The sequence below is a fragment of the Polypterus senegalus genome, chromosome 8 (assembly GCF_016835505.1).
Source record: "Polypterus senegalus isolate Bchr_013 chromosome 8, ASM1683550v1, whole genome shotgun sequence".
In the NCBI taxonomy this organism is placed as follows: domain Eukaryota; kingdom Metazoa; phylum Chordata; class Cladistia; order Polypteriformes; family Polypteridae; genus Polypterus; species Polypterus senegalus.
This window is the reverse complement of record NC_053161.1, coordinates 15,620,991-15,647,854: the sequence shown is the minus strand read 5'-3', so window position 1 is coordinate 15,647,854 and position 26,864 is coordinate 15,620,991. Positions and strand designations below refer to the sequence as shown.

The window sequence follows — 26,864 nt, the reverse complement described above, 5'->3', positions numbered from 1 at the left end:
GAAAGACACCGCAGTGAACACAGAAGAGAACCCGTGGATTAAATAAAACCTACACAATAACTATAAAAATCGTAATAAATAAACAATGAAACAGCGGAGAACCCGTGGATTAAATAAAAAGGCTGCTTCGTTGGCGAAGCAAGGAAAAGGACTTTCTTATATATCGTTCGTTTATAAAACAGTGCAGAAGCTGTGAGAAAGCTGCTTCCTTCGCAAAGTAAGGAAACGACTGAAGACACCGCGGGGAAGAATAGCCTTATATGGGCAGGCAGTCAATTACGTGGGAGGCGTGCTGAGTTCCACAGTAGCCGCGTCGGAGGCGTGCTGATTTCCACAGCACTTATGAATATGCTAAAAGAGTGGAGAACCTATGAAAACGCTGCTTTCTTGGCAAAGAAAGGAAAGGAGTGAACACACCACAGAGAAGAACGGCCTTATATGGACAGGCAGTCAATTACAGGCTGCTTCGTTGGAGAAGCAAGGAAAAAGGACTTTCTTATATATCGTTCGTTTATAAAACAGTGCAGAAGCTGTGAGAAAGCTGCTTCCTTCGCAAAGCAAGGAAATGACTGAAGACACCGCAGGGAAGAGTGGCCTTATATGGGCAGGCAGTCAATTACATGGGAGGCGTGCTGAGTTGCGCAGCAGCCTTACTTATGAATATGCTAAGCACATTCCTTCACCCGCCACGGCGACCGAGCTGCCCGCTATGGCCGTATACAGTATAGGAAAGAAGGTTCCAGTTATGACTGTTACGCGTAGAATTTCGAAATGAAATCTGCCCAACTTTTGTAAGTAAGCTGTAAGGAATGAGCCTGCCAAATTTCAGCCTTCCACCCACACGGGAAGTTGGAGAATTAGTGATGAGTGAGTGAGTGAGTGAGTGAGGGCTTTGCCTTTTATTAGTATAGATATATATATAGAGATAGAGATAGAGATATATATAGAGATAGAGATATATAGATATATAGATAGATATATAAAAGGCAAAGCCCTCACTCACTGACTCATCACTAATTCTCCAACTTCCCGTGTGGGTGGAAGGCTGAAATTTGGCAGGTTCATTCCTTACAGCTTCCTTACAAAAGTTGGCCAGGCTTCATTTCGAAATTCTACGTGTACTGTAATGGTCATAACTGGAAGCTGTTTTTCTCCATTTATTGTAATGGAGATGAGCTTGAATGCCGTGGGGGCGGAGTTTCGTGTGACATCATCACGCCTCCCACGTAATCACGCAGTACGTAGAAAACCAGGAAGACCTCCAAAAAGCGCTGAAGAAAACATGCATTATATAATTGAGAAGGCAGCGAAACAATAAGAAGCGAGCGAGTGACATATACAACCATATTCATGAGTTCTGCTACTTCGGAAACAAAGCACGATGTAAACCTACACTTTAAATTAAGTTCATAGACAGGCTGCCGCTGGCGTTTGTAATTTAGTGCTTGCCCATATAAGGCCGTCCGTCAGCGGCAATCCAATAGCAAACTCCCACTAAATATTCACGGGTTAAGGACTGTGCTTATGCAGAGGAAGATGAGATGGTCAGGGTGGTGTTTGGCACAAACTCAGCGAAACTGCGAGAGAAAGTTTTAAGTGCCAGGACTAAGGTAACGTTAAATACAGCCATGGACATAGCACGAGATGGCACCAGCACAGCTGGGAACCTTCGATGCATGTACACCGAGTGGCTCACATGAACTGACGCAGTGCACAGATAAAAAGCAACAGTTCCAAACAGCGCTGAACAAAAACCGAATTACACAATTGAAAAGGCAGCAAAAAATATGAAGCGTCTGATACATACAAGCATATTCATAAATCCAGCTACTGCGGAAACAAAGCACACGGTGGAAAAAGTCAATGTCCCGCTAAAGGAAGACAGTGTGTAAAAAAAAAAAAAAAAACAAAAAAAAAACCCGTGCATGCAGTGTGTCAGGTCTCAGATAAAGAAGAAGACGAGCTGTTTATTGATGCAGTAAGAAACGAATCGATGAATGAAACCTGTCATCTTTACAACGATTGACAAACACGGAATGTAACTTAAACACGAATGTAACTTGAACACAACACATCCTACAAATACGAACCTGATTGAAAGAAATAATGATAATCAAATCCTTGATGACAGCAACACTCAGTAACACTCACAAAACAAATACTGTATATTGACAGTCATGTTACGTTATTTTTAAAATGTTCCCTTTTCTTTTCATAGCTTCTTTAACACACTACTCTCGCTCTCGCTGCTATATATATATATATATATATATATATATATATATATATATATATATATATATATATATATATATATATATATATATATATATATATATATATATATATATATATATATATATATATATATATCGATCTACATACTCGAATAATGGATACTTCAATTCCCCATCAATGATTGTTTTGGTAAAGCCATACTCCATGTATTCATTAGATGAACGGTAAAAAAGTAAGAGCGAGGGAGGATGACTTATTGAGGCATGCGGGCTGTGGTGCGCGTCAACTCTATCTGAATTGCGCGATCACATTTGAAAAATATATCTTTTCAAGTTCTATTTAGTCCATATGTGTCAAACTCAAGGGCAGGGCCACATCCGCCCGTGTGTAATTATATCCGCCCGAGATCATTTTATATACTGTGTTATTGTTATTAATGGCCCGGTATATGAAGCGCTGGTAACACAATAAACTACAGATCCCATAATGCAGCGCTTCAGCTGCCTTGCCGAACACTTACTGCGTTAATCAAGTCTAGCTTATGATGCTGCAAGTTATTGCGAAGCTAGCTCACACGATGCTGAAGAGAAAAGTTGATTCTGAAAATAGAGCCTTTAAAAACCGATGGGAGGCTGAGTATATGTTTACTGAACCCGTGTGTCTCATTTGTGGAGCTAATGTGGCTGTAATTACAGAATTTAATCTAAGACGGCACTATTAGACAAAACATCAGGGTAACCTGAAAGACCTGAATGCAATGCAGAAGATACAGAAAGCAGAAGAATTAAATAAGAATCTGACACTTCAGCGGACGTTTTACCGTGCACAATCACAAAGTGATTTCAAGTGAAGCTGCTTTTATGGGAGACACAAATGCACCAGTGCAACTTGCCCCACTTTCCCTGTTGCCAAGTAATTTTGAACCAAGTCGTCACTACGGTGTTCCCAAAATACGCACTTTGCTGATAAACTGAGCGCACTGAGTTTGCACGGCGCTTTGGCGACTTTGAAGAACAAAAAAAGTCCGTCTACATGCGGCTCGAACCTTGTGCATGTTTGGTAGCACATATCTGTGTGAGAAGCTCTTCTCAGTCATGAAGGCTAACAAAACAGCACACAGGAGTCGCCTCACTGATGAGCACCTGCAATCCATCCTGAGAATCTCCACAACACAGAACCTCACACCAAACATAAACGAACTTGTTGCCAAAAAAAGATGCCAGGCGTCCAGCTCTAAAATGACATATGAGCAAAGACAACTGAATGATTTGATTTGTTATTGCTGAAAGGAACACATTTTATTTATATTTCCAGGTTTTGTTATGCAGCATGTTCATATTTGAATTTGTATAATTTTGACAGGATATATTTTTATGGAGAGCAAAATCTTTTGGGATATTTAAAATCTAAGTTTATTTTTATATAAAATTACATAAGAGTAAAGAAATTTGAATGTTTGTTCTTTTAACGTTTACTTTATTTCTAACTTGTATAATTTAGACAGGATATATTTTTATGGAGAACAAAATATTATAAGTTGTTTAAGGTTTGAGTTGATTTATTCAGGAATAATATTCCTGTCTGTTTTTACCATTCCTACCAAAGATATTTCTGTCGACTAAATAAAAATTCATTCTATTTAAAATTTAAATAGAACTTGAACGAATACTGATAGTTCATAATATCCATGCAGACTTGCACGTAAGAGCGGGAGTTATCCGTTTTAACAAGCAGCGTATTGCACTGATACGAAATAGCTGTGTGTGTATATATGTAGATATGTATGTATATGTATATATATGTTTATTTATGTGTGTATGTGTGTGTATATGTATATATATATATATATATATATATATATATATATATATGTATATGTATTTGTGTGTATATATGTGTGTGTATGTATGTATGTATATGTATGTGTATATATGTAGATATATATACAGTAATCCCTATATATCAGCTTTCACTTTCGGGTTTAAGCTCTATCGCGGATTTTATATGAAAGCATAACTAAATATATAACGCAGATTTTTCGCTGCTTCGGGTTCTGCGGACAATGTGTCTTTTACTTCCTGTACATGCTTCCTCAGTTGGTTTGCCCAGTTGATTTCATACAAGGGACGCTATTGGCGGATGACTGAGAAGCTAACCAATCAGAGTGCGCAGTTAAGTTCCTGCTTGCTGAATGCAGTGTTAACCAGGAAGTCTCGTCTCACTCATTCAGCATCAACGTGTTTTGCTGTGTAAAGAGTTGTGCTCTTTTGTGTTTATCTTTGTGCATAGTCAAGCCCTTCATTATGGCTCCAAAACGATCTGCTACTGCTTCAGGGGTCGTGCCCAAGCGCAAACGGAAGATGTTAACGATTGCGAAAAGGTAAACGTTTTGGATTTGTTGAAGGCTACGATTCTTTTTATTTAAAAAGTAGGAAAGGAATATAAGACCTACGGCCGCAGTGTCCTTTTAACCAGGGTGCAAAACAAGTTGTAAGTGGATGTAATAAGGCAGCAGTCTGGATGGAATCTGCTTTAGGGATTTGGATTGAAGACTGCCAGAAGAAGAACAACGGCAGTGCTACACAATCGCCTGAAGTGGCTCCTTTAAGGGCTGTAACGCTCTCCTTTGTTGTGCAGTAAAATAAAACTCATTGTTATCGGACAAGTCATTGTGTCATTGTTGGTAAGTAACCATAATTATTTTTCTATTTACAGTACTTAGTACATGTACGTACGTTTAGTGTCACTGTACACACACATTTACTGTATACTATTTTTGTTGCATTGTACGTATTTATTGCTGGTGGCATGTCTATCGTAATGGCTGTAACGTGACTCTTTAAAATAATATTTAGGTTTTACTGTATATAAACAGTGTGTTTATATACATAATTTCAATGAATCTTACCTAATATCTAAGAGAATACAAAGGGATTATGCTGTATAACTCTGGGGGAATATTTATAAACAGTGTGGGAGAGTTTATAAGGGCTTAAAATATATAAAATAACCATAGAAACATATGGTTTCTACTTCTCGGATTTTCACCTATCGCGGGGGGGTCTGGAACGCAACCCCCGCGATCGAGGAGGGATTACTTTATATGTATGTATATATGTGTGTGTGTGTATATGTATAGATCTGTATATATATATATGTTTATGTGTAAATATATATATATATATATTGTCACACATGTGCGATTAGGAGGCAGTCAAAGAGCCTAAAGGTGAGTGAAACATCGCGAGATAGAGGGTTGTCACGTGGTACTTACCTAAATCTCTTTTGCCCGACAGAAAACTGGAAGAAAAATAACTCCTCCACTTCCGGATTCCAAAATGGCCGCGATGACGTCACTTCCGGCTCCATCAATTCACATCACCTCCGTCCCATCCCAATGACGTCACTTCCGGTTCCTGTTTCAAGACGTCACTGCCAACCATTTCCTGTCCCATAATCCTTCCCTCTATAAAGTCGCCATTTTTTCTCAAGAAAATTGTTCATTGTTTTATTTAAGACTGTGAATCGTGTTTTCTTTGATTGTCTGGACGACAATATATGGGGACGGTCCCCAAAACTTTTTCTTTGTGGAAATATTATTCTTTTCAAAAGAAACCTTATTACATTGGCGTAGTCGACAAGGATTGTTCTTCGTCAAGTTTAAAAGATGTCGGAGGAACAGGACCTTAATTCTATTTTGAGCACCATCATGACAGATCTGCAAACCCTGAAGCTACAGATGGGGGAAACAAGGACCCAAGTAGCTGAAGCCAGCGCTCGTGCTGCTGCTGCTACTGCAAGTGCGGATGGAGGTCGCCGCCACCACCTGTTGCTATAGCAACACTAACTGAGTCAGATGACATTGAGACATACTTTTTGATTTTCGAGCGTACCGCTAAGCGGAACGCGTGGCCGAGGTCGGAATGGGCGTACATACTGGCTCCCTACCTGAAGGGAACGGCGCAGAGAGCTTATTACGATCTAACTGAGGAGCAGGCTGCTGATTATGACGCTTTAAAAAAGGAGGTCTTCAAACGCTACGGCGTATCTCCGGAGCAGCAGGCGAGAATGGAGGGAGTGGCAGTTTGATCCCGACAGACCCATAAGAACCCAGGGCTTTGAAGCCTGGGGAAAAGTATGTCGCTGGCTACGGCCCGATATCAATAATTCCCATAAAATGGCTGAACTGCTCGCTTGCGAGACTTTTGTGTATGCCCTCCCTGACCATATCGCCCAGCAAGTCTGGAAACATAATTTTGAGGACATGGACTCCTTGATCCAGATCACGGAGCGTCATTGGGCGGCTTGCAAATCAGGGAAATCGGAACGGTTCTCTCGTCGAACCCAACAGGCACGTGGGGCAACTCCTGTGCCCACCCGACAAGCTCCCGAGCCTGCCGTCCGTAAGCGGGACAGAGGTGCTAGTCTTCCCCGCTGTTTCAAGTGTGGGGAGATTGGACATCTGTCCCCTAACCGTACTATCGAGCCGATGGATTGCCCATTAGTTAAGGTATTGTGCCACTGTGACTAATCCTTTTATCTCTTCCATATACAGGTGCAGTTATTATAAATGGTAGGAAGGTAAGAGCAATGTTTGATTCCGGAGTAACATTTCCATTGTTGCCACCCGTTCTTTTACCGCAACAGTGGACTAGGATAAAAACTAGTCTAAAATGTATTCATGGGGATATCAGGTATTATAAAACGGCCAGATGTGTAATATCTGTGAATCATCACCTAACAAGTATGGCCATGGCTGTATTACCGGATCCCCCTTTTCCAGTTATATTGGGTAGAGACTGGAATAATATTACCAGCGGTAATAACGTAACTGTACCTCCGAAACATTTGGGCTTAGTAATGGAGAATACTGCTCCGACTGCCTCCACGCCATGTCCCACAGTAGCACGGACCCATACGGGTACCCAATGTGAAGAAATTGATGTCCCATCGACCTCTGCGGGAACCAGCGCAGTTAACGCAGAAGACGTGGAGACAGAAACCACGCCCCTTAAGGTCGCACAAGACCTTATACAAGATTTAACTGCTCAATTCCTATTAACACCATCTTTTAAAAGGGAACAATGGAACGATGATTTTTAAAAAAAATGAATTATTATATAGAGTGGCAGATCACGAGGGAGAAGTGCGAACGTTGTTGTTAATTCCACGCACTTTTCGGCGAAAAGTGTGTGAATTAGCACACGCTCACCTTCTAGGAGCCCATTTAGGCTCCGAGAAAACGGTAGAGAGAATAAAGCTCCGATTCTATTGGCGGGAATTAACAAGGAGGTCCGCGATTTTGCTTCTTGTCCGGAGTGTCAACTTCGCCAGATTCCTAGAAAGACGCGAGCTCCTCTCGTTCCCCTTCCCCTTATTGATATCCCTTTCGAACGAGTCAGTATCGATCTCGTAGGACCATTGGAACCCTCGTTAAAAGGTTTTAAATATATTTTGGTGCTAGTAGATTATGCCACTCGCTTTCCGGAAGCTGTTCCTTTGCGCTCAGCTAATACAAAAAACATCGCACGGGAATTAGTAGGGATATTCGCTCGTGTTGGGATCCCCAAAGAGGTTTTAACGGACCAAGGGACTCCTTTCACTTCAGAGACGTTCAGGGAAGTAGCCAAATTACTCAGAATAAAACATCTGAAAACGTCTGTCTATCATCCCCAAACTGACGGATTGGTAGAACGTTTTAATCAAACTTTGAAACAGATGTTACGCAAGGTAGTTAACGAGGATGGAAGAAACTGGGATCAATTGCTTCCTCTCGCTTTGTTTGCCTATCGGGAAGTCCCTCAGACCTCTACTGGTTTCTCTCCCTTTGAATTATTATATCGAAGACAACCCAGAGGACTTTTAGATATGCCAAAAGAAGGATGGGAAGAGGAGGTCCTCCCAACTTCAAATATTCTCGAATATATCACGCAATTACGCGATAGACTAGAGAAAATCAGACCCATCCTAAAAGAAAATTTGGAAAAGGCACAAGCAGCGCAGTCCCGTTATTATAACCGAAACACCACCATTCGGGAGTTTGTCCTGGGTGATCGTGTGATGGTACTCGTCCCAACGTCTCATTCAAAGTTGTTAGCACATTGGCAAGGCCCTTATGAAATTAAAGAAAGAAAAGGTCTCGTTGATTATTTGGTTAAACAACCTAATCGGCGACTTACTGAACGAGTATATCATATTAATTTGCTGAAACCATGGAAGGACAGGGAACCTGATCCCTGTCAATCAGCCTCGTTCTCTGTTTATGTCATGTGCCCATCTCAATTTTGGCCCGATTTGACATTCAAACAACGACAAGATCTCGAGGCGGCTATCTTGTCTGTCCCTAAAGTTGTGGACGAGATACCAGGGCGTACTGCGTTGATTGTTCATGATATTATTACTAACCCTGGAGTGATTGTCAGAGAGAGACCGTATAGGCTCCCGGAGGCAAAGAAAGCGGAAGTAGAGTTGGAAATTAGACGAATGCTGGAATTAGGGGTTATTGAGGAAAGCCATAGCCCTTGGTCTAGTCCAATTGTCTTAGTTTCTAAACCTGATGGGTCATGGAGGTTTTATAATGACTTTCGTCAACTTAATCAGGTCTCTAAATTTGATGCGTATCCCATGCCGCGGATAGATGATTTACTTGATCGGCTGGGGGAACGCTCAATTCCTAACTACTCTTGACATGACGAAGGGTATTGGCAAATTCCCTTAGCGGACTCCGCCAAAGAAAAAAACGCTTTTAGTACGCCCAGTGGACATTGGCAGTACAGGGTCCTTCCTTTTGGCTTGCACGGGCACCAGCTACTTTCCAACGTCTGGTAGACACACTGCTAAGGCCCCACAATTCATATAGCGCTGCCTACCTAGATGATGTGGTCATTTATTCCAGCACGTGGAAGGATCATGTCTGCAGGTTAAACAATACTCTCCACGCTAGCGAATGCTGGTCTTCGAATTAATCCAAAGAAATGTTTTTTTGGATTAAAAGAAGCCAAATATTTGGGCTACCTAGTAGGAGGGGTGGTGTTAAACCACAATGTTCCAAAATTGATGCCATTCTTAATTGGCCCCGTCCGATGAATAAGCGGCAGGTACAAGCATTTTTGGGATTGGCAGGTTACTATCGTCGTTTTGTACCTCATTTCTCAGAAATTGCTGCGCCCTTATCTAATTTGACAAGGAAACAAGCACCTTTAAAAGTGGTATGGGATGTTTCGGTTTGGTATGGGATGTTTCGGTTGAGAAGGCATTCGGTGACTTAAAGTTGGCCCTTACTTCAGCACCTGTTTTACGATCTCCTGATTTTTCTATTCCTTTTCTCCTCCAGACCGACGCATCGGCCACAGGCTTAGGTGCCGTGCTGAGCCAATGCGTTGATGGTGCTGAACACCCTGTTATGTACCTGAGCGGAAACGGAAACTGCTGGACCGAGAGACCAAGTATGCTGCGTGGAGCGAAGCCTTGGCGATTAAGTGGGCTGTTACGTCCTTGAGGTACTACCTACTGGGGCGGGAGTTTACTCTGGTGACGGATCATGCCGCTTTACAGTGGATGTCCCTTTATCGGGAGTCTAACCCTCGCGTCACTAGGTGGTTTTTGAATCTTCAACCTTATCGTTTCAATGTCATTTATCGTAAGGGTTCCTTGCAGGCCAACGCAGATGCTCTCTCTCGTGTCCACGACCTCTCGGTGCAGGTCGCCCGACCCAAGGGTCTGGGCTGAGGGGGGTCATGTCACACATGTGCGATTAGGAGGCAGTCAAAGAGCCTAAAGGTGAGTGAAACATCGCGAGATAGATATATATATATATACTAGCAGAATACCCGCGCTTTGCAGCAGAGAAGTAGTGTGTTAAAGAAGTAATGAAAAAGAAAAGGAAACATTTTAATAATAATGTAACATGACAATGTAATTGTTTTGTCATTGTCATGAGTGTTGCTGGCATATATATGTATATATATGTGTGTGTGTGTGTGTGTGTGTGTATGTATGTATATGTGTGTATATATATATATATATATATATATATATATATATATATATATATATATATATATATATAATTTGAGGCATTTCAATTCAAATGGGAGATCAGAGGGTTTAACGGTGATGCCAGCAATACATTCAGAGTGTGGCGCTCTGCTTTTTCTCTGTAGCTGCCTTCACACAGCCTCTCCGCTGCTTTATAAACGAACGCCATAGAAAGCCATCACCTTGTAAATTGTGTAATGCGTTTTTTGAACAGGTTTGATGCATGGAAGTGATCACTCTACTGCGTTCAGTAAGTTCTCGTGAGCTGCTATCTTGTGTGATGTTGCGATGTCTACGGCTTAATTTAATGTTATCTAAGACCCGGTACTTAAAAGTTTCTGGCTGCACTCCGGTTGTAATATGACGAAGCTGCGCGAGCTCACTTTTGAGAATGCAAGTATAGTTGTCCAGGAGAAAAGCAATCTTGCCTGAAATCAATGGCATCGTTTTGTAGGGTCTGTCCTTGAGACTTATTACTTGTCATCGCGCAGCTGAGCCTTACTGGAAATTGGAGGTATCTGAATTGAAATGGGAGATTAGAGGGTATAAAGGGGGCGCGAGGAATACATTGAGTGTGGAGAAACTCTAGAGACAGCGTGTGTATTAACTTGTGGATTTTTCTGTGAGTATTTGGTGGGAGTGTGATGAAGTTGCTTCGGAAGACGCCGTTAGCCATGAGCTCAGCTCAGAGCGAAATGAGGTAAATGGGAGCGGATATGATGACGTGACTCCCCCAACCGCGTTAACTGTCAATCCCCCACAAACACAGTCTCTCGGAATTTGCATAAGCACACCCCTTCACCTGCAATTTTAACTTAGTTACAAAGTGATCAAAACTCTCGTTTATATCCTACGTCCTCTCATTAAACTTGTATCCCGCATTACCCGTGGGCATGAGAAACACCAGCGGCACCTTGTCTATTAACTTAATTTAAAGTTTAGGTTTACACCTTTCTTTCCGAAGTAGCAGCACTCATTAATATGGTAGTATATGTCACTCGCTTGCTTCTTATTGTTTCGCTTCCTTCTCAATTATATAATGCATGTTTTTATAATGCATGTTTTCTTCAGCGCGTTTTGGAGCTCTTCCTGGTTTTCTACGTAGTGCTGACAGTCAGTTCACGTGATTACGTGGGAGGCGTGATGATGTCACGAAACTCCGCCCACGGAACTGGCTGAACTCCATTACAGTAAATGGAGAAAATACCTTCCAGTTATGACCATTACGCGTAGAATTTCGAAATGAAACCTGCCCAACTTTTGTAAGGAAGCTGTAAGGAATGAGCCTGCCAAATTTCAGCCTTCCACCCACACGGGAAGTTGGAGAATTAGTGATGAGTCAGTCAGTCAGTCAGTGAGTGAGTCAGTGAGGGCTTTGCCTTTTATTAGTATAGATGACAGCAACACTCATCACTCACAACAGTGACAAAACAATTACATTGACAATCATGTTACGTTATTTTCAAAATGTTTCCTTTTCTTTTTCATTGCTTCTTTAACACACTACTTCTCAGAAGTGGGTATTTTGCTAGTATATATATATATATATATATATATATATATATATATATATATATATATATATATATATATATATATATATATATATATATATATATATATAAAATATACTAGCAAAACACCCGCGCTTTGCAGCAGCTAAATACTGTACCTTAAAATTTTTATTAAGAAGAAAATTAAACCTTTTTAAACTGAGGGAAAATATACCAATAATTATTTGTTATGGATCTCTTTGTATACCACATTGTTAGTTTGGCCCTCCGGTTGTAATATGACCAAGCTGTGCGCTGAGCTTACTCTTGAGCATGTTGGCCATGTGAACAGTAATCTTGTCTGAAATCTCACAGCTTGGATTGCTGCTGTCATAATCGGTTTGAGTTTCATGGTTTGATAGATAGATAGATAGATACTTTATTAATCCCAAGGGGAAATTCACAATTCAATTCACAAATGTCAATTACGAAAGTATTTGCAGGACTTGTGTTGAAGTGACATTCGGCATCTGTCAAGAGTTGTAAGCATACAACCGGTTTCATCGATAACTTCACATCCAGCTTTTGAGAGTTTAAACATTCATAAACATCAAAGTATCCACTACTGAAATTCTCACCTGTGAATCTGAGATGTTTAAGAGGCATTGGCAGTTGTCGAAAGGTGTAAAATATTTGGCCATTTCGGTACACTTGAAAGCAACAACCAAACAATTCAGCGGCAGCCATCAACTCACATGCAGATCCATAGGTGAAGGGCTTGAGGATTTCACTCTTATAGTGCTCCTGTGTAGTATAATTATGTCCTGTACCGTCATCAGTCCACACCTTGAACCTGTCTCACTCATTCAATACATAAGACACAATGTTCCCCCGGATATCAAGAGTGAGCCTGCAATATGCAACAAAAAGATTGGAAAAGGCAGGTGCCATCTCCGGACATGGAAACCACTCAGTAAGTGACAGTTCTTTGATCGATAGTGATCACATCGATAGACATGTTAATGGGGTACGGTTGGAATGATAAAGGAAATGGGTACCTGAACAATTTAAAGTAAGTCTAAAATACCTACACAATAACTATAAGTGTAATAAACGAACAATAAAACAGCGGAGAAGCCATGGATTAAATAAAAAGACTGTAGTTATCAGCAGGGAGATGTGAAACCCGTGGCGAAGCAAGGAAGGGAATGTAGAGACCGGAGCAACGGACGGCCTTATATAGGCAGGCAGCCAACAACGTGGGAGGCGTTGGGATGTGGGACCCAACAGCGTCTCACACGGTGACCGAGCTGCAGGTTATGGAAGTATATATGTACATAAGTAGGATTCAGTTAGCGTTGGGAACCCGCGTACCAAATTTCTTGAAGATGGGCCTCTATGAAACAAAGACCGTTGAAAAGTTCAATATGGCGGCCGACAGTGGCATCTTACCACCGAAATAAGTACGTACATTGGTTTCGGTTAGCGCAGGGAAGCCACCTACCAAATTTAATGAAGATGGGGCCATAAATAAGAAAGTTCAACATGGCGGACGTTGTCGACCGTTATGACCGTAACGCGTAGAATTTCAAAATGAAACCTGCTTAACTTTTGTAAGTAAGCTGTAAGGAATGAACCTGCCAAATTTCAGCCTTCTACCTACACGGGAAGTTGGAGAATTAGTGATGAGTGAGTGAGTGAGTCGGTGAGGGCTTTGCCTTTTATTAGTATAGATATATATAACACAGTTGTGCTTGAAAGTTTGTGAACCGTTTAGAATTTTCTGTATTTCTCCATAAATATGACCTAAAACATTGTCAGATTTTCACTCAAGTCCGAAAAGTAGATAAAGAGTTACCTGTTAAACAAATGAGACAAAAATATTATACTTGGTCATTTATTTATTGAGGAAAATGATCGAATATTACATATTTTTGAGTGGCAAAAGTATGTGAACCTCTAGGATTAGCAGTTAGTTTGAAGGTGAAATTAGAGTCAGATGTTTTCAATCAATAGGATGACAATCAGGTGTGAGTGGGCACCCTGTGTTATTTAAAGAACAGGGATCTATCAAAGTCTGCTCTTCACAATACATGTTTGTGGAAGTGTATCATGGCACGAACAAAGGAGATTTCTGAGGACCTTGTTGTTGATGCTCATCAGGCTGGAAAAGGTTACAAAACCATCTCTAAAGAGTTTGGACTCCACCAATCCACAGTCAGACAGATTGTGTACAAATGGAGGAAATTCAAGACCATTGTTACCCTCCCCAGGAGTGGTCAACCAACAAAGATCACTCCAAGAGCAAGGCATGTAATAGTTGGCAAGGTCACAGAGGACCCCAGGGTAACTTCTAAGCAACTGAAGGCCTCTTTCACACTGGCTAATGTTCATGTTCATGAGTCCACCATCAGAAGAACACTGAACAACAGTGGTGTGCATGGCAGGGTTGCAAGGAGAAAGCCACTGCTCTCCAAAAAAAACATTGCTGCTTGTCTGCAGTTTGCTAAAGATCACTTGGACAAACCAGAAGGCTATTGGAAGAATGTTTTGTGTATGTATGAGACCAAAATAGAACTTTTTGGTTTAAATGAAAAGTGTTATTTTTGGAGAAAGAAAAATGCTGCATTCCAGCATAAGAACCTTATCCCATCTGTGAAACATGATGGTGGTAGTATCATGGTCTGGGCCTGTTTTGCTGCATCTGGGCCTGGACGGCTTGCCTTCATTGATGGAACAATTAATTCTGAATTGTATCCGAGAATTCTAAAGGAGAATGTCTGGACATCTGTCCATGAACTGAATCTCAAGAGAAGGTGGGTCATGCAGCAAGACAACAACCCTAAGCACACAAGTTGTTCTACCAAAGAATATTTAAAGAAGAATAAAGTTAATGTTTTAGAATGGCCAAGTCAAAGTCCTGACCTTAATCCAATGGAAATGTTGTGTTGTAGCCCATCTGCTACAATGGATGGAGATTCATGGACTTCCAGAAAGAAAGTGAACATCTATTGAAAATGTATCTCATTCAAGCTGAATACATGTACATATGTAATTTTATGTTTTGTTTTTTTTAATAATTCAATGACATGCCATAGTAAATCTTGATTTAAAGAAGGCCAACATTGTTGTCACTTCTGAAAATGATGGCATATTTTCCTGTTATCGTTTTTGTTTCAGTTTTTTTTTTTTTTTTTATCCTTTTCCAGAAGATAAAACTTATACCATTGAAGAAGCTGTGGAAACAATTGGGTTTGGTCGATTTCACATTCTGCTTTTTCTTATTATGGGAAGTACAAGTGTAAGTATGTACTTATGTAGGTGATTAACATGGCGTAAACCAATAATGATTTAAAGAAATGTTGATTATTGCTGTCTGTCAGTTCAGTAAAAGAAATAATAAGGATTGAATGTGATCAAATCAATACATTTAAATGTGTATTTGTGTGAAAGATATAGAGTAGTTAGTAGATTCTGAACTATTTCAGCATTGGGCAAGATGTATTTTGGATATACTAATAAATAGTTATTAAGAAGGATCTAACATCATTGCAAGGATATTTATTTCTTTTATTACTGCGGTACAATAGATTTTGTAATCATGTGGAGAGTAGAACTCAAGGTTTGAAAATAATAAGTGTGAAATGTAGGATATAGAGCCCTTATTAATGATGCATTATTTGTTTACTGGAAATGGTTATTTTAAACATTAAAATTCAAAATACCAGCAGTAGTATTGTGATATGCTTTAAATTTTAAAAGGGGATTATAATTTCTGTTTTATGAAAGGTATCTAGAGTGCCCAGGCTGCACGTAGCTTACAACAGACAGGCAGATTAGGTTCTTTATTTTTATGAATTAAGAAGTAGATTAACTGTACTTTGTGATTTATTTCAGATAGTTGAAGCTACTGAGATAATGCTCCTGGCTGTTGTGTCCCCTGCCATTCGCTGTGAGTGGCGCTTGAGTGACTGGCAAGTTGCTCTGGTTACAACTGTAAGTTTAAAGGATATAAGACCATTACTTGACTCCTATGGGAGGAAAGGCTTTTACAGAAACTGACAGCAGGGTTTTGTCACCACTACTTTTTTAGTACTATGATTTAAACTTTTTTTTTTTATTTTCCCCCACATTCTTTCAAAGAAAGTCGCTCTCCTACTGGGGACCTCAGGTTTCAAGACTACCAACCTCTTGTCAACTTTCTTTTGGATCATATTATTACATTTGCAAAGACAAATGAAAATTGCCAAATATGGGAACTAGGCATCATTTCTTTAGGAACTGGACTCATATCACAACACATTTTAAACATTTTTTTTTTTGGTATTTAAGGATTTTCTGGTTTAATTGTCATATGTATTGACAGAATAAAAATGTTATTCTGGAGATTCTAACTTCAAAACGTATTCAGCAGTAAGAGGTTTGGTGGTAGTTTTTATGAACTATTCAGATATTTTCCCAAACAATGTGCAATAAATGTAGTAAAGGGAAACAAGTGTAAAAAATGTTCTGGCCTTACTTAACATATATACATTTAAAACAGAAAAACAGGTCTACACAAAAGCTAAAGAGTACATTTTTTTCACCTTTTTTAGATGGTATTTCTTGGCTTTATGGTATGCAGTTTCATCAGTGGATTTGTAGCTGATATGTATGGACGATGGAAGGTGAGGAAAAAACGTAAAATGCAAAATACTTTATAAAAGATACATGAGTGTTTAAATATGTATTCAGACGATGGAGATATTATACAGATGTTTCCTTTTTTGATTGTGTATAAACTTTCATATAAATTACTTGTTTTGCATGAAACAAGAATGCCATTAATAGGGAATACTGCAGTAAATGTAAGCCCAATAAACCTAGTGACAAAATATTGCCAGAGCTCCCCTACATACAGTACATGTCGCACAGAAAATTCATAGATGAACTATCCCTTGAATTTACAATATTTATTCACTTACAGGATGGGCCACCAACCTCTGTGGTCGATAGGCTTCACATATGAACTTTTAACTTCGGTAATAGGGCTGGATTCATGAAAGGTTATGAAAAAACTATATTACTATATATACTATATTACTATTACTTTATCACTAACCAAAGATGGTTTAAATGAAAATGCATGAATAAGAATCAATTGTCAAGTGCTATTTTAGATCTATCTCTCTATTCAATTTCCTATCACACAGTATTATGATCTAAAAAGACTCATTCAAGATTCAAACAGTATAATGAACAAAATTTAAAAAAAAAATAGTATCAAATATGAGGTAGTGAGGGTCTAAGTATGTATACTGCTAAAGTTTTATTAGTACCTGATGAAACCAATTTGTCACTCACCTTTGCTGCTAAATAATCACACAATTAAATTGCATCAATGAAACAGATGTTGCGTGCTGTGGCTGGTAGTAACTTGTTTCAACAATTTTCTGTTTGGCATTAATGAAGAGGAGTTTGCATAATATAGGATAAGTCCAATTTTCAGAAAGTCTTTTTAAAAAGTAAGCCTTAGAACACAAGCACTTCTGTGAAACATTCAAGGTGGCACCTAAGTACCTGCAACTATGCTTCACTTAACAATATTTTTGCTTTATTCACTCATACACTGGGTCACACATATATTGGGTCTTGACCTCAGAAACCACCAGGTTGGCTTTTCTTGGATTCTTATCTTGTTTGTGTTCACATTTCCCCTTGATGTTTTTTATATGTACAGGTTGTCTTTGGCTGCTTCGTTTGGGGACTGTATTTTTCATTACTGACCTCATTTTCCCCTTCATATGGATGGTTTGTCTTCCTGCGTGTTATGGTGGGCACTGGTGTGTCTGGTCATTCCCAAGGGTATGTATGTCCATCATAGGTTTACTTTGGCAAAAAAAAAATCATATAGCCATATAAGGATGATTTTTTTTTAATTCAGTGTATGGTGATTGCATGACTTTAGTGTGTTTAAAGAAATGACAACTTTAAAATTCAACCAAGACTAACAAAGTTAAAAAAAAATACTTGGCTTAATAATCTTAATACTAATCCTAATTTATTTTTATGTACGTTTGTTTCGAGCTTGGTTGGACGCTGATCTTGTTTTTTTCCCAAAGTAATGATGTTTTATTAACTGCTTAATCTAAAATCTTGATCTTCATTTTTAACTGCAAGTTGATTATGATATACAATTTTCAGTTTACAATATACAGTTTTCAGGTTTAGTATTATCAAATTAAGTTGAACTGGACCTGGTGTATTACTTTATCACTAATATATCTTACATTGCATTTTCATTTGGTTTTATTGGTTATTTACATCTATATTTAAAGTTGCTGAAACATTTATATTCAGAACAAATTGCCAACATCATTTTGAATTTGAAAAAGTCTTAAAATGTATTTTTATATAAAAAAAAATTAGGGGGCTCCACCCCCTGTTCGTGGGGGAGGAGAGAGAAACAAAGCAATCGGCCAAAAAGGACACATGCTGCTCAGGTTTTTAAGTAAGCATAACGTCACGCAATAAGCCGCAATCCAGAAGACGGCGATTTATTTATTTTTATGGTGAAGATTCCAAGGACGCACCCAGCCTTGAGACACAAAAACAAAGGAAACCGGTAATCAAACAGCAAATAAAGAAAGTAATGAAAACAAATGGAATAAGAAAACCACAATAACCCCCCTGTTCCCCTTACTGCAATTACACATTAAATACAACAAAGCACAAACAAAAAACACACAGTAAATCATGAAAAACAGCAACAGATGAAATGTAATAATGATTATAGATAGTCCAGAGATCCGCGCGTTGAATGAGAATGTACAGATAGTCCTACCGGTAGTTCCTGAAATGGTGAAGGCGGGTGGATGGGTTCAGTCCTCATGTACACAGGCAGACGACAGACAATTCAGACACACAAAACGATCCAGGACAAAATGAATAAGTACAGGTAATCCAACAGAAGGCAGACAGACAGGAACCTGAAACACAAAGTACAAAAACTTTTTTTTTTTTTTTTTTGCTTTTGATCACCGGCCCCCTTTTTAAAAACCGCACTGACATCCTTTGACCAGCACCCTCAGCAGAAGACCAATCAGAGCCACTGTAGGGACTGCTGGAAGTTGCAGTTTCAAATTCTATAGGCTACTTTCACCATCCCAAGTCGCGGTTTTCTCTACAGCTGCTTCCTGTTCTCTCTACAGTACAGTATTGCCACGAAAAAAAGCCATTAAAATTGTGGAGGATATTTGCGGTTTCCCCTAACAATTATTAGTTAGGTTCTAAGGAAAAATCCGAAAATGACTGAGGCCGCAAACTCTGAACCACAACTTCGTGGGGGTCTACTGTAGTTGAAAAAGCATATTTTGAAAAATCTAATTTTGGTATCATAGAATTTTATTTTCATGTTATTCTGCTGTACATGTGGATTGTATAGAAAATAATATCTTTTACAGATAAGCTTTGATTTGGTCACTAACAGACATTTTGTGTGTTCTTAGGTTTGTTTTAAAAACTGAATTTATGCCAGCTAAATACAGAAGCTCCTTACTGCCCTTGGCAACGGTATTTAAAAATTATGCATTTTACAACTAAAATAAGATGATGTACAGTATATTAGAGTGGAAATATTGATTCATTTGTTTGAAGTAAATGATTTGTTTGATTCAAATAGACTTTGTGTATAGGATAAACCTATTCATTCTCATTTCTTGTTACTAGGTGATTAGTTCATTGCTTGTGTTCAGCCTACTAAAAGTACAGTTTAAATATACATACCATGTTGTTTGCATCTGTGCAATAAGAAACATTTTGTACATAAATCCAAAACATCCATCCAGCAAATACAGTATGTAAGAGTTGGACAATGTAATACTGATTAATTAAACATTGATTTGTCTTCAGGGTCTTATTCATGTATTAAATCATTAAAAGCAGACAGTGTGGGCTAATTGGTAAAGCACTAGTGTAGGCTTTTTTCCCTCCCTTGCTTCACTGTGTGTGTCTGAGCAAGTCATTTAACCTATTTGTGTTATGGCTGTAAAAAAAAAAAAATCTGTGAACACTAAACAGTTAATGTATATAATATGCTGCCCTTGTAAATCACTTGGATTAAGCTGTTTGTCAAATATTAAAAAATACTCCCTTTTGAAGCAGAGCCATTGTGATGCTATTTGTGGTTATTAGTTGTACACACTGTGATAAGAAATTAAATTGCTTTTGATTTTGTAAGACCACTTTGAAAGATGAAAAAGGAGCTTGGATTGTACTGCATTCTGTCTTGTAGCATGTACTTACCTTCTGCAACATTTAAGTCTATGTGGCTACAGTGTATGGCAGAATACATGATAATGCACTTATTATTTATTTAGCTAATAACTTTAGCCAAGGCAGCTTGTTAAAAATTAAGATTTGAAGAAAACATTGGCATAGTTGGCAAGACTATGCAAAGTTAATAAGCAATTGAGAATAATACCTCAAAGAATAGATGATTGAAAAAAAACCTCCATCATATATACAGAACACAACTTACTGTATTAAAGCAGTATTAAAGGAATTCAAATAAGGCCTTAAATAAATGAGAGTGCAAATCATATTTATTGATATTAACAACCAGCAAAGGTATTTTAATTTTTTCCATGAGATTGCCTTCAGCAAGTTTAAGGTTATCATAATCTGTTTGTCAGTTGTCCTATGAAAACTAATGTGGTCAGAGATAATTGAGGTCTAATTGAGAATTACACTTTTCAGCTGCCAGAGAAATTAAGGAGCTACAGTAGCAAGACAAGAGAAACAAAATGTTGGAAAATGTTCTTTAAGGTGTTAGTGAGGAAGTTGGCTCTTTTGTGTAGACATATAAGAAGAATGAGTGACATGTAACTGCTTTGAAAATACAATAATGTCCTAACATTGGGCTGAGTATATTTTGGTTTTGCATTGTATGTGTCTTTAAGTTATGAATAAATGCTCACAATGTGTCCCAGGATTGTTTGAACAATATATTTGGTCAGCGATATTTTTCACAATCATAGCCTACATTCATTTTCCCTGCAAACTTATAGTTTTTTTTCTTACATCACATGTTCCCCAGTGGTGGTTAGTGTGGTACAAGATAAACCATCCAGTTCAAAGCCAGGAATGTTACTGAGAACTGAGTCACAATGTGTCATATCACATATAGAAAAATGGCTATCCATATTGTTTTGGATAAGGTATAATTTTTATTTTGCATTTTTAAGAGGCCTCAATACATATATACACTCCCAGTGATGTGGCTACTGATGGATAGCATAATGAGTGCTACAGTTTTTTCCCTTGGGTACTAAATCTCATTTTTCCAGTTAAATTTTAAGTTTTCTAAGGATTTACAGAAACATTTTTTACTTTCAGTGTATAGTAATTAACTGTTTTTCCTCACTGCTGAACCTTTTCTTCATGAGCCATAATTCACCAGTTAGGAGCTTCAACAGATCTGAAACGAGGTCAAAAAAATGAGAGAGAGAATTGGATAGTCAGAGTAAGGGAAATTTATGCCGTGTAACTATATATTGTGGCTTGGCACAATTGGTGATTCACGGTGCACATGTAGGGAATGTAAAATAATATCTACAGGGAAAAATAGCAATGCTGTAGAGATTAAGCCCCGCTACCACTGCTAGAAAAGCCTGCTGTCTGTGTTTCTAATTGGGAATTGTGCAAATAGTGCCTGGTCATTGCCAGACACGGTGCTTGAAGTTCTGCCCAAAGAGTTCCATTTTAATCACATTAGACTTGAGAATCTTTTTCCTCATTCTCTCAAACTCCAATATTCCTTTTACTTAAGAGTGGTTTCAGTAAACATTTAATTGATGGAGTGCTGCTGAGGTGGGTGTCTTTCCAACAGGTTCTGATTTGATTTTTAATACATTTGCACACCTTTCTGGAAACATGTTCTCCCTCTGTTATTATGGGTTATTGAGTGTAGATTGATGGTCAAAAATGGCAAATTAATCAATTTAAAATTAACTTTAATACACAATAAAGTGTGCATAAAGTGAAGGGATCTGAATACTTTCTGAATCCACTGTAATTGCTGTGTAAAGTTGTGTAGATTTTGTTTGTAACAAGATGAAATGTACAGATGTTATTCATATTTAGAATGTTTATTACAAAAGTATTGAAAATAAACACACATTACAAACCATTCATTTAATTCCTCTGCAGATATTTTGGCTAATTGGTTCATTGCTTGTAATTGTCCTGGCATTTGCAATTATTCCTTCTTTTGGATGGCGATGGTTGATAAGAATTTCAACAATTCCCAGCATGATCTTAATTGTTCTGTTTAAGGTAATAAAATAATCAAAATCACATACGTTTCAGATTTCTTGTAAACTGGTAAAATAATATTAGCATAATATTTACTGTATGTGCACTATATAAATAACAGATGACCCTTTAAAATGTATTTAATTATGGGAAATTGTTGTCTGGAAATAATCTTTAAGTAAATGGAGACATTTGTAAAACCCTTTTATTTATTTTTTGCTTCTATTTGTTCTGTTTGTTTTGGTATTGAAAGAGAAATTCTTGGACAGTGTAATGCAATGGTATTCTGTATTATCCAGCCGCTCAAGATCTCAAAAGTCATTTTACTGTCAAGAATACACATTAAGATGCCATATTAATAGCTGGCTTCATTACCCTTTGTAATTTTAAAGAATGGGGGTTTCTCTGTTGACACGAGAGACTGAAGACCATGTCTTTTGATATTTGTCATCTGCAGCTGTCACAAGGAATAGGTATAAACAAAGCACAGAATAAATCAAGGGGCATAAGGGTTGCAATAGTTTCAGTAGGTGGAATAATGCTGGACTGAGGATCCCCAGACAAGGGAGAAATGCATATAAAGTAAAAAATAAATGTACAAATTCACTTTATAAAATGATTAATCAGAATGTAGGCTGATTACAGTTATGCATCATGTTAGGACATACTGTATATTAACCTGAGATGAACCTCCCTTCCCCATTCTTATTTATATTTAGTATCTCCAGGATAAAATGTGTTGGAGCTCACAATGTGGTCACTGTAATGAGCCACAACACAAATGTGCCGTTTTTACATTCAGTTTCTTATTTTGTTTTCTGCATTCTTGTTTTATACCAGACCTGTATCATTTTGTAAAGTTTCCTCTAAAAATAATATCATTCTTATCACTTTGTCCCCAGTTTATTCCTGAATCTGCCAGATACAATGTTTCTGCGGGAAATACAAAGCAAGCTGTTAAAACCCTGGAGAACATTGCCAAAATGAATCGTTCCTCTTTGCCAGAAGGAAGACTGGTAGAGCCAACTGTGGTAAGAAATAAAGGCTAAAAGTTTCTGCATACACAACTAATGTGAATAGAGATTCTAGTTGATCCTTTTCTTGCTTATGGTGTGATGGTTTCTTATGTAATTAGCATTTTAATTTTGGCAAATTTAATATAAGTTGTTTGGTATAGAAAGGTTTACTTACATCGGCAGTGACATTCATGTCTCTGGTTACTCTTCCTATAAAGTCAGTGGACAGATTGGTAGAGCATGGGGGGTCATGAGGTCGCTAGAAAGGGGTGTGTGGTGCTCCCGATATCTATGCAAAAGGACGAAGGTCCAAGTCTTTAGAGTCCTGATGCTTCCTGTCTTGCTATATGGTTGCGAGACATGGATGCTATCCAGTGACCTGAGACGAGGACTGGACTCCTTTGGTACTGTGTCTTTCTGGAAAATCCTTGAGTGCCGTTGGTGTGACTTTGTGTCAAATGAGCGGTTGCTCATGGAGTCCCGAATGAGGCACATTATCTGCATTGTCAGGGACTGTCAGTTACGGCCATGTGGCGTGATTCCGTGAGGGTGATCCGGCTGGCAGGGTCCTCATTGTTGAGGACCCGAGTGGCTGGACCAGACAAAGGGGACACCCATGTAACACCTGGCTGCGGCAGATAGAGGGTCATTTCCGGAGAGTTGGACTGGACTGCATGTCTGACTGGGGGACTGCCAACCAGGATCCAGAGTTGTTTCGTTGAGTAGTGGGTGCGGCAACGCACCGTACCAGTGCATGCTCCCCAACTTAACTTAACTTGTTTGGTATGGCTTGTGCATTGGGGTGCTGAGTGCTACACTTAAACTGAGTCAAACATGTTTTTTTAATAGAATAATGCAAATATAGGCCCTGTGTAAGTGTGTGAGAGACATCTGCAACAGAATGGCATCCTGTGGAGTGTTGTATTCTGCTTATTGCCCAGTACTTCTGGACTGAATTCTCAAGAAGGTCATGTTATGTTTAAAGGCATTTATTATTAAACATAAGAATTACAGAGACAGGGTAATTGCTTATTTCAAGACAGAAAAAACAAAACAAAAAAGAGAATCCGCTGTTTCATGTTTGTGTTCTCTGGCTTATGAATTGCATGGATGGGGATAATTTCAGATTGGTTTTTCGATTTACATTGATGATTTAGAGCGATTGAAATTGGTGTCTTTTATTTGTGTCTTCAATCATTTGATGATACTAATTGATGCTGCAAAATCTGTACAAAATTCAGTGGTATAGGCTTAACGGTGTGGGTTTTCATCCCAGACAAACAATATTCAACTTTATATATTGGATAGTGAATAGCATTGAATACTACTACTGAATGTCATTGAAGATAAATGTTAAGAAGTAGCTAATGTACAGTATTTAAGCAAAGTTGTAATCAATAACTTTATCCTATATAGTATATTATTTTAATTTACAGGAAAGGCGAGGGCATTTCCTTGACTTAATGGATTCCACTTACCGGAGGACAACGCTAATAATGTGGTATTCATGGTACTGAATCTATTCAATTTTAATAGTGTAATATTTCTTAATATGCCTTAGTTATTTGATATGTGTGTGAATAAGCAATTGTATCTTGTACCAATTTTCTATATTTTTACAGTTTAGAAGTAATACCAAGACTGTTTCTTCTGTTAATTTTTGGCAGCATTCTACAAAATAGGTTTCTTCTCTTACATTTACTTCATAGGCACATTTTGTAATCTTTGTAAAGTAATACTTCTCTAATTACCACATAACAAAAACACATGCAGGAGAAGCTATTGTGTACCCTGTAATTATTAACAGCCATTATGCCAGCACAGTTTATTGTAAGATACTTCATAAGCGTAATAAAATTTTCATGTAACTTAATAGTTCTATCCAAAAAGATTCCACATTCCTTTAAATGAGTAAATTCTTTGCGTTTACCTTGATATTAATGTTATTCAGTTTAAGTTTTGAAGATATACTACCTGTTATGATATGTTAAAATTTACTTTTATAAATTGTTAATTGCATCCAATATTGATCAAGGATGTTTAAGACTCTACAATATTAAGCAGATGGCTGTCGTCATCCTGTGTATTTTCCTCTACTGCTATAAAGAATCTACAGTATTACCATAGCAAAACATTTTATGAAAAATGTTTACTCTTTATTCAGAAACAATTAAAAAAATTAAAATTATCATACACTCCCCAGATTAGTACGCTGCTGCTATTTACATGGTGGTGTTGTTTGGAAGATAATACAGCATGCACTTATACATTATGCTTGTAAAACACTTGCCGTACACCTAATGAGACATTGTCAGGAACTGCTTACCGTAAAGTATATTTGTGCAAAATATAATTTGTTAATATGTTTCCTTAATACATGCACCCTGGTATTATTTTTTAAACAAAGGTATGTTGCAATTTTACATATTGCATCTTCTATTTAATTTTATCATATCATAGGTTAACCCACTGTAACTTCCTGTCTTTCCATTTTGAATTATAAATTGCAACAACATTGATGTTTATTTTTTAACCTTTTCAGGGTTGTGGCCTCTTTTTCTTACTATGGTGCCATATTGGCAAGCTCAGAGCTATTGGAGCGAAAGCTGCTTTGTGTTACCAACGCTGGCGAACTCCCCAAGGTGCTAAATTCAGACAGTGCTCCTTGTTATTGTCATATGTTTGGAACTTCAGAATACTACACAATGTTAATTAGCACCCTTGGGGAAATAGCATGTGAGAAATTCTATTTTATTACATATTTTACTAGTTTACATATTACATTACATTTGAGTGACCTACATTAAAGTAAAATCTAAATTAAAATGCATTGGGTTTCACTTGATAAAAGGTTAAAATATACAACATGTAAAGAAATGAATTGTCACTGAAGGTCTGTTTAAGTGCTGAGGAAACCTGATTTGCACATTTGTCTGCAAGTTGTAGAGTAGAGTAGCAGTTGGCAAATGCAGCATGTTTCGCTCTCTATGAAAAAATGTTAATCACTCTGCCAGTGTTTACAAAAATCCTCTGTAAATTATTGTTCTGCCAGATACTTTTCAAAATAATAATTGGACTGAAATCTTCCCTGTATTTCTTTGTTATTGGGAGGTTGGGAGAAAATCCTCAGTTCATTTTTGAAGGCATTAAACTTGAATTTTGAAAATAGCATCCCAAAGAGTGAGTGACAAAACTAGAATAGTGTTAAATTATGTTTCTGAAACATAATTCAATGTCTGTTTCTTTTAAATATGTTGCTGCTATTAAATGAATGTTTTTTTGTTTTTCAGAGAAAATGTTACAATTACAAAATCCATTCTGAATGGTTTATGATCCCCACCCATTAGAGTACAATGCAGTGTCTATCAATTCCATAATATCTCCACCTCCACATTGAAATATTCATTGTTCACATATGGTATTCAGATCAAAGTCTGCACTTCTATATATATCAGCATCATTTGAAATAATTCTGCAGGTAGCAAAGATGAAGCGTTCTGAGTACTGCTACTATTTATACCAAACATGAATTATATACAGGCAAATAAGAATAGTGCCACTACTGAATAAAACTGACAATTCACACTGTTCAGAACACAAAATGATACTGCTATACTCTCCGTACTCTGTGGGTGTGTGTGTGCGTGCATCTACAGTATATTTTATACTCCATAGGATCATTGCCAGTAATTACCTAATTCACAATGGAGGCAATAATATTTCATCCACAAGTTTCTCAATGTCTTAGTATTTAACTATATTTTGCGTGTGTTTGTCAAATCTACAA

At 37.9% G+C, this 26,864-nt stretch overlaps 1 protein-coding gene across 5 annotated transcripts in view; it reads left to right on the top strand.

The window, feature by feature from the left end:
* svopl (SVOP-like) overlaps positions 1-26,864 on the top strand; it is a 54,105-nt gene that overhangs the window by 20,835 nt on the left and 6,406 nt on the right. For 3 of the 5 annotated variants that reach the window (XM_039760814.1, XM_039760815.1, XM_039760816.1), the window contains exons 3-11: positions 14,978-15,069; positions 15,666-15,764; positions 16,364-16,435; positions 17,488-17,612; positions 19,256-19,319; positions 21,957-22,082; positions 22,964-23,092; positions 24,514-24,587; positions 25,620-25,813. In XM_039760814.1, coding sequence (XP_039616748.1) covers positions 14,978-15,069; positions 15,666-15,764; positions 16,364-16,435; positions 17,488-17,612; positions 19,256-19,319; positions 21,957-22,082; positions 22,964-23,092; positions 24,514-24,587; positions 25,620-25,813 — 975 coding nt within the window. Of the gene's footprint in view, positions 1-9,714; positions 9,738-14,977; positions 15,070-15,665; positions 15,765-16,363; positions 16,436-17,487; positions 17,613-19,255; positions 19,320-21,956; positions 22,083-22,963; positions 23,093-24,513; positions 24,588-25,619; positions 25,814-26,864 lie in introns of those variants that run through there. The other 2 variants (XM_039760819.1, XM_039760817.1) reach the window with 2 other exon arrangements.